The sequence below is a fragment of the Eptesicus fuscus genome, chromosome 12 (assembly GCF_027574615.1).
Source record: "Eptesicus fuscus isolate TK198812 chromosome 12, DD_ASM_mEF_20220401, whole genome shotgun sequence".
Classification (NCBI taxonomy): Eukaryota; Metazoa; Chordata; class Mammalia; order Chiroptera; family Vespertilionidae; genus Eptesicus; species Eptesicus fuscus.
The window spans coordinates 74556453-74569710 of NC_072484.1; the positions used below are offsets into that span (position 1 = coordinate 74556453).

At 38.5% G+C, this 13258-nt stretch overlaps 1 protein-coding gene across 3 annotated transcripts in view; it reads left to right on the top strand.

The window, feature by feature from the left end:
* The window catches only part of KIAA1328 (KIAA1328 ortholog), a 161754-nt gene that overhangs the window by 42314 nt on the left and 106182 nt on the right, over positions 1-13258 (top strand). For 2 of the 3 annotated variants that reach the window (XM_028136362.2, XM_054723738.1), the window contains one exon: positions 12002-12129. The exons of the other annotated variant lie outside the window; for it this stretch is intronic. In XM_028136362.2, coding sequence (XP_027992163.2) covers positions 12002-12129 — 128 coding nt within the window. The remainder of the gene's footprint in view (positions 1-12001; positions 12130-13258) is intronic. 3 annotated transcript variants of the gene reach the window in all.

A 13258-nucleotide genomic window follows, 5' to 3' on the forward strand; every position in this document is an offset into this window, starting at 1 on the left:
TATTTTCTTGACTCGTGCTCAGCATTAATACCTGTTGTTGCCGTATGGTGATCTGCATATCTTAAAACACAGTCTGTCATTTCTACATGGTCTATATATTTCAGAGCCATTACCCAAACTGGGGGGAAGATATACATAACCTGGTTGATCATTGAAAATGTCAAGTATAGTAAAGTAATATAGTACTTGTAATCTTTATTCTGTTAGTATAATTAGGTCATATTAATGATTTTACCAATGTGGTGAATTATGTGGCTTTTTTTTCATTGCTTTTAAGTCATTTTTAAAGTTATTGCACAAATAGTATAGATGGAACTAGAAAACAGTTCATTTTTAGGTGTCAGAAAACTGAATATTGCTGTAATCTTATTGATGCCAGTTAGAGAAAAAGAAGAAATTTTATTTTGATGCATAACATAGCCCTTAACTTTATTCAATGTGATTTCTTTTTTATTGTATATAGGTAACGCTAACTTAATTCATTTGTATTATACCATATGTCATTTTGAATTCACTTAAAAGGGTAATCAAGTCAGGAATTAAACGTGCAATATTATTTTCCAGTAAAATAAATTTCATGTTTCCTTTAAAGGAAAATGGTATGTATAAGCACTTTCTTTGCAATAAAGTGCCACCATTAAATAACATTTTGATGATGCTTTAAAGAGTAGTAGAGTGTTAAAACTTTTTTGGAGCATTAGCTTTTGTTATTTTAATGTAAAAATCCAACATTATGACTTGAAATACTGAAAATTATTTGAGAAATTACCAATTGTCTTACCTACATTTTATAAACCATACAGTGCCAAATATGTGCATGTACTCTACTGGATAATAGTCATGTTTGGAATGCAGGACTGCTAGAGAACCTCACGTCACACTGCTTTTCTTGTATAGATAAGGAATAGATATCTGGGAGTCATCAGCATACATTAAATTTGAAGCTATAGAAGAATATAATGTTGTGGAAAGAGGTAGTGAAAACAGATTAGGTCCTAGGGCATTATCTTCGGGAATATCTGCATTAATGGTGGGTAAAGAAAGGGAAAGTCAGTGAGAGAGATGTTAAAAGGAGTAATCTGTAAGGGAAAAGCAGAATGGGCCAGTAAATCAGGAGGAGAGATCATTTGAAGAGGGAGAAAGTGGCCAGCAAGGAGGATAAAAACCCCAAATCAGGTGGTTATATTTAGCAATTAATAGATTAGATGATATTTGTCAAGAAAACAGGGAAACATATTGTACTGGGCCAAACTTAAACTAGAAATTAGGAAGTAGAGACAATGAGTGTATATGAGTGTTTTAGAGTTTTGGTAACAGTGGGGAGGAGAGAGAGAGGTTGGCAACTTAAGAAGTACTAGTATATGGTGAGGGCTTTTCTTAGGATGTGCTTTGTTGAAGGCTTATGGGAGAAGCCAAAAGCTTCCCTCTTTCTGGGACTCCAATGGTACAAATGCTGGATCTTTGGTTATATTCACACAGATCCCTGAGGCTCTGTTCCTGTTCTTTTTCAGTCTATTTTCTCTTCATTGTCAAATTGGATAATGTGTATTGTTCTATCTTTAAATTCACTAATTCTTTCCTATGTCCTCCCCATTCTCTTGTTGAGCCCCATTCAGTTTCGTTTTTTTTTTAATTCTGGTTATTGTACTTTTCAATTCTAAAATTTTCATTTGAGCTTTATATTTTGTATTTATGAGACTTTTCATTTGTTTTAAGCATTTTTATAATTGCTCATTGAAGCATTTCATGATGGCTACTTTAAAAATCCTTGCCAGATAAGTCCAGCATCTGTGTCATTTCAGTTTTGGCATCTGTCAATTGTCTTTTCTTATCCAAATGGAGATTATTCTGTCTCTTGGTATGGCAAGTTATTTTTAGTTGAATTCTCAGTATTTGGGGTGGTAAGTTATAGTCTTATTTAAATCATCTCTTTTAACAGACCTTTTCTGACATTATAGCCCGGGGGCGGGGGGGGGCGGGAAAGGAGACTCCACTTCATTACTTTAGGTGAGGAAGGAATTTCATGGTCCCCATTCAGCCTCCTTTGACACCCATGGAGGGGGTGCCTCATTACTGCTGGGTGGGGGGGAATTCCACTCCCTACTAGACCTCTCCTGATACCACCCTGGCTGAGAAGGGCAGGGGCTTCCCAAGTGGTTGTGAAATTCTTGGCTTTCGACTTAGCATCCTCTGGCACTACCCCAGTGGGGCGACACCTAATTAAAGCTAGATGGGATGGAGGTTCAGCCTCCCTGTGAGGCCTCTACTGATACAGTAATCATGAAGGATGTGGTAAAGGGAGTGACGACCATCAGTTAGTGATTAAAGCACTGGCTCACCACTCAGTCTACTCTGATACCACCTCAGCAGAAAAGGGGGCTGGAGTAGAGGAACACCAAGAAGTCTTAGTCCTTGCGGATGGGAGGGGGGGGGGTGGAGTTGCAGTGTATTCTGTGGTGTTCGGCTAGAGTAAGACAGTTCCTATCTAAACATTTTCTGTTTTGCTAGGCGAGGTCCCCTTTCCTTTTCTTTTGGCTAGTGAGAGCAGGCTGCTTTTGGATTTTTCTTTCCATGTCCATTGGCATTTCTGGGCTGTTGGCTTCTTGAACACCCAGTCCAGGGTATATGAGGCAAAACAAAACTAAACAATTCACCATTGTGTTGTTCCCCAGGTTCCGAAGCCTTTGGCCACTCTATCACCTTCTATCCTTCTTTCTGAATCTTCTTATGCTTGTTTTATATATGATGTCCAGGGCTCCATCTTGTCTGAAACCAGAAATCCCACTGTACTTACTTAATTTTTTTCTTTAAACAATTTTCCTGGCTTGGCCAGTGTGGTTCAGTGGTTGATCATTGACCCATGCACCAAGAGGTCATTGGTTCAATTCCCAATCAGGGCACATGCCCAGGTTTCAGACTTGTTCCCCAGTATAGGGCATGCAGGAGGCAGCCGATCGAGGTTTCTTTCATCAATATTTCTATCTCTCCCTCTCCTTTCTTCTCGCTGTAAAAAAAAATAATCAATAAAAACATTTTTTTTTAATTCTTTTCTGGCTACTAACATTGACTCAATGTTCTGAACATATCCAATTGTATTTATATATTATCTTAGTCCAAAAGAGGATATTTTTCTTCCTCCTAATGCAGACAAGGGTGAACTGATTTAGCTAAGACTGATTTTTCAAGAAAAACCACCACTAGACAGACACTAAATAAAGGAATTTTCTACCTCCTAGTGGAATTGCTTAAAACATGAAAGTAAAGTAAAAATCATTGGCTTTATTCTGGTCATCACTTTTGACTTGTACAATAGATCCAATTCTCTTTTGTTAAGCATCCTATATAATGAAAGCCTAATATGCTAAGTGTCTGACCATTCATTCGACCATTCAACCAGTCCCTATGATGCACACTGACACCAGGGGGCAGATGCTCCCAACCGGTAGGTTAGCTTGCTGCTGGGGTCTGGCCGATCAGGACTGGGCGAGACAGGTTGGGCATGCCCTGGAGCCCTCCCGCGGTCCCTCCCCGGCCCCAATTGTGCACCGGTGGGGTCCCTCGGCCTGGCCTGTGCCCTCTCGCAATTTGGGACCCCTTAGGGGATGTTGGAGAGCCAATTTTAGCCTGATCCCCGCAGGCCAGGCAGAGGAACCCCACTGGTACACAAATCCGTGCACCGGGCCTCTAGAATATAGATAAAAACCTAGGTCTCAGGAATTGTTCTTTTAAATATGGCCTCTTGGATTAACTTATTTAGCAGTCAATAATGTTAAAATAGTAAGGCAAAAACCTAACTCCTTGACTTTAATGACATTGTCAAACTTTTCTCCTTGAGTGTTTTGGGTATTTCTCTATAATATTTCTTGAGTGGAGGGTCAAGCAAATAATCTGGTTCTTTACCAGTTCTTAAAATATCACTCCGCTAAACAGTCCACATAAGCTCAATTATATTAGGAACCAGTGAAGTGAAGTTCTTCATAAAATGCTTTATTACCTTCGGTCTTCGGAGCATTTGCTGAGTTTAGATAATAAACCTGCACATAGGAGTTACTTAATTTTTCTCTGAGCAGTAATTTACATTTGTGAGCAGTAGCCTCAGTCATTTTTAAAGAGGAAAGAAATGAGATATTCCTACTACTTTCTCTAATTTAACCTTAAAATGTTAGATGTGATTCCGTTCTATAAGAACTCTTCTTTTTCACTCTAGTTACGAATATTATGTTATGGCAATAGTTTAATTTTTACTGAGCATTATTATATTGGGTCAAATTTTCAAATCACATTAAAAAGGACATGCAAGTGTGGTGAGAATGCAGTTCCCTAAGGCCATCGCTAATGGTTGGCAATGTTAAACTGGATTCAGAAGCTATATTGTAAACTTGGGCTTAAAAGTGTGCTTGGGCAATGTAGAGGATGGATATCTATTTGAAAGTAGAAGAGAAAAATGTGGTTGTTTATTTTTTTTCTGTGGACTCTTCTCCCAATATAAATTCTCAAGCCCTACAGGTAATACTTGCTAATTGTTATTAGTGCAGTAGTCAGCCACAATAGAAATGTTATACTGCTCTGGAAATCTAGACTACTGCTTCCTTCCAAAGGAGAAAATGGGTTATTTTGCATCTCATATTTTATTTTCTGTATGCTTCTTTCCAGAACAAAAACAGGAAGCCAAAGAGAAAAAACAATACTATATTCTTAGGATAGATTAAAGGGAGGAAAGAAAGGAGTCCAATAATGTCTTACACTGACCATAAAGGGGGAGGACGGCCTCCTCCTGCTGATACGGAGGAGGGAGGGCGCTCAGAGATGCTGTGTACTGGGTGATGATGTGGTCCCAGACCAGCAGTCAGAATCACTCAGCAGCTTGTTGGAAATGTGGAATTTTAGGCCCCACCTCGGATCTACGGAACCAGAATCCTTTGACAAGATTCACAGCTGATTCCCATGTACATTACTGTTTAGGAAGCATTGTTCTCTAGTGGTTCTAGGACTTTATTCCAAATCTCAGCTCACTGGCAAAGCAACCCAAGGTTAACCATTAACTTGTTAACCATTCTGTGCTGCAGATTCACTTGTAAAGGAGCTAATAATAGTACTTTGTGTTTTTTATTATTTTGATGAGACTCAAATATGAAAATATCTTTAAAGTACTTAGAAGTGCCCACCCTCACGTAGAGGTTATACTGAGTCATCCTCAGATACTCTAATTCAAGTACCTATTCCTGGTGATCAGCATTAATTGTGCAATAGGTGATGGTGGTATCTGACTCTCATTAGAGAACTCTAATGAGGAATCTGAAGAAGGGAGAAGTGACAAGTACAAAAATTCTAAGAGCTGTAAGATGAACTATATGAGGAAAGCATAATGCCACTGGATTACTTCGTTTGGCAAAGAGAAGATTAAGGGACCTCTTAAATTCAGTTTACATTTCCACTCAGAAATGAATGGTCTTACATATCAGCATAAGTAGTTCCAATAGACAAATATAGGAGTCTGAAGAGAGGAAGGTATCATATGTATTGATACTGATAGTTTGTGGAGGGTTTTAATTTAATGACAAGAATGAAGCTCTTTCGCTTGAAGATAGGGAGCAGAATGAGATGGCTTCTTCCTAAGACGCTTTAGCGTGTTCCCCATGGCTGGAGCTAGTAGGCCCAGCCTGGCGTGTTTAGCTCTGCTTCACAAAGCATTGTACACACAGTTTCACGTCAGAGTCTAGAAATCTTAGTGTGTAGACTGCTTTCAGTGGTCTGTATTGTCAGGCATTTACCTGTTCTGAAATTGGAAATTTTCAAGAGTTTAATCATTGTTACTGCAATTCACCTTATAAAGTAACTTCTGGTTGGGGTAGGAGTGTGATAACAGCCTCCCCCTCCCCCTGCCTCACAATTCTAAGCTAGTGTCTGCAACTTAAAAAAAAAAAAAAAAGGCTGAATTGATTTAAAGCAGCTTCCAAATGGAGAAAATATGTCTCCTTCGGATCTAGCTGAAATATGGAACCTTTAAACAAAAGATAAATTTTTAAGCAGGTTAGAAGCAAGAGAAAATGCATGGTTTTCAATAGAAATGTTTTTGCAACCTTGTCTTCAACCATGAATGCTTTAAAATGTATATGCGGAGTATTATGTGAAAAGAAAACTGTAAAGAAATAAAAATTCTGATCAGTGTGGCACATTGATAGCCTGCTTTTTAGGATATCTGCATATGAACTTTTAAATTAGGGTCCTTACCTTTAAAGTTGGAGAAATTAACTGTGTAGTTGTTTTCCTGAAAAACCTCAAGGTCTAATGATCTGAGCAAATGACAGTCTAAATGGTCTCAGTTCCGCCCTTACCTGTTTGCTCAGTGGATAGAGTGTCGGCCTGAGGACTGAAGGGTTCCGGGTTTGATTCTGGTCAAGGACACATGCCCAGGTTACGAACTCGATCCCCAGTAGGAGGCGTGCAGGAGGCAGCCGATCAATGATTCTCCCTCATCATTGATGTTTCTATCTCTCCCTTTTCCATCCTCTGAAATCAATAAAAATATATTTTAAAAAGTAAAAATAAATAAATGGTCTCAGTTCCAAGTATGTTTCTACTCTACCTCGTCTGTAACTCTCCAGGAAACAAAATGGCGAGTATAATGCTTAGAAAACTAAAAAAACAAGTTAATTACTGTAACTAGACATCTTTCTATGGCTCACATGTTTGCTGCTGTTTAAACAGACTGAGTAGAGTCCAGAAGAAACTGGGTGTGAGGCACTTGACTTTTTCCCTTTGTAAGTATCCAGAACATTGAGTTTTCCCCTGTTTGTTTTAGAGATTTCTTCTCCTTCCCAGTGATAACTATCATGAGGAAATTGAAAAACTCTGTGGCTTTGCAAGGAATTTGCCATAAATTTCTTTTAATTAACGGGGAATTTCAGACTTGTATCAGTGGGTTATACTCCAGCAGAGAGCACAACTTAATAAAAGAGTGCACACACACACTCTTATCTATCTCTGCTAATCAGTTCACCTGGTATCAGTTTTTATTTTACCAACAAATAATTTTCAGTTGCATATATTATCACTGAGTACCAGACTACATATATTATTTGGACCTTAGTGTTCATATCGGAGAACATGCAGGGGTTTTGAAAGGAGAGAAAAGGACATGCCTGTGAGGAAAATGTGGCATGGTCGGAAAGCATACTTGCTTCAGATGGGAAAATCTTGTGAGATTGGAACAATTTAAAATTTTTAATGAGTCAGTATTTTTAGCCTTCCTCTTGGCTAGTTTAAAGACCACATGGTCTGTCTCTGGTTTGTTTCAATTCTAAACTCAAAGCTAACATGAAATTCAATAGGCACTCCTTTGCCTTGATGCCTTAATTCATTCCTCTAACATTTTTGGCATGTCTTCTGTGTTCTAGAAAGCTACCAAGATTAATATACTGTTATTTCCGAAAACATACAAGCCACTTCAGGTAATAGTAATATAACTGAATAATTTGAGCTCTATACCATTCACTAAAAGAAAGGTGCTTAACTCTACCTGGAAGGTCAGTGAAAGCTTGGAGGAGGAGATGAAATAAAAACAAGTTTGAAAGGATAAGTAGGAATTTTGTCACATTGAGGGCAGGCAAAACATAAGCAGAATACATAGTATATGCCTTCTTTATATATTATATAGTATGTAGGTGCTCAGAGTGAAAGGAGTACCTGCCCCAGTGAAAATCTTGAACTTCTATTTTCCCTGGGAGTCTGTGACTAATCGATAGCTTCAAGTTGCAGCCTTATAGTAAGCTGTTTGTGTCTCAAGGTGACCCTGAATAAAACATCTCTTTCTGTCCAGGAGCTTCTTTCTTTGATATGAAAATAACTTTTGTCTATCAAAACATTGGGGGAAATGGTGAACACCTAACAAATGTCACCCTTGTGTTTTGGCAAACATCACCAGTAGCTTCCTGTACTCTCAGTCTTTAGCTGGAGTGGCCTCTGTAGCATTAGACACAGTTGACCACATCTTTTTATTGATTCCTTTTTCTCTGCCTGCCCTTTATGTTGTTGTTACATTGTCCCTCTTCTCTCAGTTTGAACCGTCTTTTTCTACAAGAGGTTTTCTGTGGTTCCTTGGTCATTTAAGTCCTCGTAGGAAGTGCTAGCATAGCACTACATAATGTTCTTGCCACTACTTTCAACAGATGTTATTATAAGTATGTGTCTCATTACCTGCCCTCACTGCTGGATATAGGTTGACTTTGAAAAAATATTAAGCTTATTTAGACCACTGTCCCGTCTGTTGTTGTTACTGTTGTTTTTAAGATGCAGCGTATTCAACAAGCTCTTCTAATTACTGTATTATTTGAGCTTAGATACCTCTCCTTTCATTATGAACCAGTTCCTCTTCTACAAGCCATCTCTGGTTCCTTTTTTGCTAAAGATTAATAATGAGAATAACGAAGCAAGTGGTTATTTATGCAGTCATGATTGACAAAGGTTATTAGAACAGGAATCTGCCCAGAAGTGGTGATTAGGTTATGAAAATGTTACGGAATACTGAAACCAATCACCATTTTTGACATTTAAGAAATACTATTCCCACTTTAATCATGATGACCTGTTATAAAAGTATTTAAACAGAATAATCTCATTGGACAGTAATTTTTATACCAACAGCATACATAATTAAGTGTAAGGGTAAGATTCAGAAATGATCTGAGAGAAATGTGGGTCTTCGGAGGAAAATTCCACAATGAGAAGTGAGGAATGAACTCTCTTGGATAGAACTGTCTGTCTCCCAGACACCTGATCTACACAGTTAGGTGACCTTTTCCATTTATCATCTTCATCCTGAGCACTTCGCAAGTTTGAGGAGCTGTTGGAAAAGGTACCCCAGGTTAGGTTGCTATGTTCTTCATACTAGACTGTAAAAAATGTAAGGAGGTATATGGACAGAAAATGTCTTCATGATGGTTTTATTATTGAAACACTGACTTAATTAACAGTATGCAAAAACCAAGCAAACAAGATAAAAATCTAATTATATCCCTTTATGTTTAATACTAGTGTCCTGGTGTACGGATTCGTGCACATTGAAAGGAAATTAATTAGAAGAAATATTTTAATATCGCTATTCGCCCTTTCTCTGTAATAGAAGTGTCAACCAGATTCACAATCGACAATGACAGATGGAAACACAAGCGTGCGATTGGGGCCAGCGAGAGCTTTTTATGTATCGCGCATGTGCGAGTCAGCTTAGCCTTTTATAGATATAGAATAAACTTGTTTAATTAGGCCTGCTTTCTGATGTAACTAAACTTTTCCCAGCCCAGTGAAGCACCCCAGCTTCTCTTTCAGGTAACTGTCAGCAACACAGCAGTAAATAACAACACGAAGCAGATTATTATTGTAGATCACGCAGGGAGAACAAAGGATAAAATATTTAACTGCAGCAGCGTTTGACTATATTCTGTGCAGTGAGAAAACCTGAAGTCATTTTCAAGTTCCACCATTTCTTACTTCTTTTCAGCCAGGTCAAGTTTCTCAACTTTCTAAATCTCCATTTTCCAGCTAATGAAAAGAAAATAGGATTCTACCGAGTCTCCTATCTACTTACTCCAGGACTTCTGTGAGGATCAAATGAGATGAGGCACGGCAAAACACTTCACAAACATTTGGTTAAAGTGTAAAATGTTTGCACCTGGCTATAAAGCAAGCCCATGTTCCTGAGCTGAAGAAACTCCAAGGAGGCTGATCACTAGAGAGAGGAAGCTGGGCATTGCTACATGACATCATTACCCAGTGCCCACAGTGACCATTTCCGGCATGGGCTGGGCTGGGGGCCACATTTTGCGCCATGGGGTCTTGGCAGCATTGGCGGCGATTTGGTGGGGTGTCACTCCAGGGTGGTGGCGGGGCCTGTGTCCCACTTGGGATAAGCTGAGTGTTGGTTTGTTGGCGCCAGGTTCGTGGTGCCATTATTTTTTAAATGGCCAGTGTGTGTCATGGCAGCTCCTGCGTTGAGCGTCTCTCCCCTGGTGGTCAGTGTGCATCATAGCTAGCGGTCGGATGGACACTTAGCCTTTTATATATAGAGATAACTCACATATAATAAAATTCACACTTATAACATATATGACTCAATGGTTTTGAGTGTATTCCTAAAGACAGCATCTACTTCCAGAGCATGTTTATTACCTCGCCCATAAAACTCGTAACCATTAGCAGTTGCTTCCTGACCCCCCATCCCCCGCCCATACCTTCACAACCACTAATGCACTTTTTGTCTGTATGGATTTGCCTATCCTGGACTTTCTTTTTCTTCCCTGCAGCTTTTCTCATATAATAGGTACTTAACAAAGTTGGAGAAGGCAATAGAAAGTGGCCATGGATGTATGTAACTCTTATTGTAATCCGGCATCCTTAAAACTGAGTACTGTTCTTCCCCCTAGCTCCGTGGTTGGCAAACTGCAGCTCGTGAGCCACATGTGGCTCTTTGGCCCCTTGTGTGTGGCTCTTCCACAAAATACCATGGCCTGGGCGAGTCTGTTTTGAAGAAGTGGTGTTAGAAGAAGTTTAAGTTTAAAAAATTTGGCTCTCAAAAGAAATTTCCATTGTTGTACTGTTGGTATTTGGCTCTGTTGACTAATGAGTTTGCTGACCACTGCCTAGCTTATTGGAAGAGGTATTCAAAACAAACAAACAGAAGAGCAACAGTTTCATATAAATGAAATCATATGTAGTATTTTGTGTCTGGCTTCTTTAGCGTAATGTATTCAAGGTTCATCTATTTAGTAGCAGGTAGCAATACTTTGTTTCTTTTTATGGCTGAATAATACTCCATTGCATAGATATACTGCATTTTATTTATTCATTTATCACTTGATGGACATTTAGGTGTTTTCACTTTTTTACTATCCTATATAATAAAGAGCTAATATGTTAATGAGATTGGACTGTGGAATAACCTTCTGGAATGACCAGTGGGCGGGGCCGGGGCTGTGAGGGCCGCGCCCCTTTCACAAATTTCATGCATCAGGCCTCTAGTTATGAATAAAGCTGCTTTGAATATGTATGTACAAGGTTTTACGTGGGCACATATTTTCAATTCTCTTGGCTCACATGGTAACTCTATCAACTTTTTGAGACACTGCTAAATTATTTTCCAAAGCAGCAGCACCATTTTACGTTCCCATCAGCTATGGAGAAGGGTTCTAATATTTCCATATTCTTGTCAGTGTTTATTATTGTCAGTCTTTTTTGTTATAATCATCCTAGTAGATGCAAAGTGGTAAATCGTTGTGGTTTTGATTTGCATTTCCCTAATGGTTAGTGATGCTAAGTATCCTTTCTTATGCTGCTTGACCATTTGTATATTTTCTTTGGGGCAATGTCTATTCAAGTCCTTTGCCCATTTTCAATTAGGTTAATAGTGTTTATTGTTGAGTCATGTAAGGTCTTATGTTCTGGATACCAGTCCCTTATATATATGATTTGCAAATATTTTCTCTCATTGACATTGTCTTTTTAATTTCTTCCTTTGAAGCACAGACTTTTAAATTTTGAAGTCCAGTTTGCTTACTTATTCTTTAGTTGCTGTTTTTTAAGTTATCCTTACGTAATCCAAGAAACAAAGATTTACTTTTATGAGTTTTATAGTTTTAAAAAAACCTTCTACCTCTTGCATTTAGGTCAGTGATCCCTTTTCAGTTAGTTTTGTATATGATGTGAGGTAGAAGTCCAACCTCATTCTTTTGCATGTGTTTGCATTTGTTTTTATTTATTACAATTTCAGTGTTGAGAGAGAAATGTCTCTTAAATGAGATACTCATTGCTACTCTTTGTGAATATTATTTCACTGGTGGGGGGTGGAATACTTTACTGTATTCATCTGAAGATTGCACTTACCTGCACTCTCACTTAATATGGGTGCTTTTCTGTCTCTATTCTGCTTATTGGGATCTGCAGAGCGGCACTCGTGGATGCACTTTGAATCCATTTACTAGGTCTTTTTCCCCTTAATTTGCAATCTCACCTCTTCAGCTACAGTATAGAGAATGCCAAGATCTTCTAAGCCTCTATCAAAAATATCTATCAGAACAGCAAGAGAAGCTCACCATGTCTCTCTCAGTGCTTGATACTGCTAGAATACAGGAACAACAGGTAAGCGTCTTTATTCTTACCTTTTCTTGTCTTTATTGGATCAGCATGATGTCAGAAGAGTCATTTGCCTTTTACTTTAATTGTCTCACAGTATATATAGGGTGAGCCAAAAGTAGGTTTACAGTTGTTTGTATGAAAAAATACAATAGTTAATAAATAATAATACACAAACTCTGTTTTGGGTACTCACAACTATAAACCTACTTTTGCTCCACCCTGGAATGTTGTCTTAAAACATGGAAATGCAGCATGTGATTGAGTTGGTGTCTTTTTTTTTTAATCTTTAATATATTTTTATTGATTTCAGAGAGGAAGGGAGAGGGAAAGAGAGATAGAAACATCAATGGTGAGAGAGAATCATCGATAGGCTGCCTCCTGCACGCCCCTCACTGGGGATGTAGTCCATAATTCAGGCATGTGCCCTGACCAGGAATCAAACCGTGACCTCCTGGTTCATAGGTCGATGCTCAGTCACTGAGCCACACTGGTTGGGTGAGCTGGTGTCTTTTACTTCCCCCTTTCCCTTTCCTCTCCTGTTCCTGGGGCCCAGGTGTCCGGAAGCAGCTGTGGGCCAGTGGGGACGCTCCTGGTTGTGTGAAAGCACAGCAGGAGTGGAAAGCAGGCTGCTGCTTCTCTGTTGCTTAATGAAAATCAGGTGGCCTGTTTGTTACTCATTGTCCATAAGGAAAACACTAATGAGTCTTTCCTAACTTGTGCTTACATTTTTAGAACCATAAAAGTGACTTGGTAACTTACAAAGGCTTTAACTGGATAGAATTAAAATATTTTGCATGATTTTATGTTTGTGTATATATGTATTAGTCACATAAATATATGAGAGTGTTTGTAGATAAACATTTACATACATTTCATCAAATGGTATATATTATATAATTAAATGAAGTTTCAAAACTTTGCCAGTTATGATGTGAAACAAGCTTTACAGACTGACTTCTTGCTCTCCAGGAATTTATTTCATTTTCTTATCCATATGAATTTAAATCTTCAAATGGATGAAGATAAGTCTTGTATATTAAAACATTTTAGAAAAAAAAAAGTGTAGTACAGTCAAAGTCATTCATACTGTGTGAAAGCACAGGTAATGTGCTCAGGTATTATCCTCCCCTCT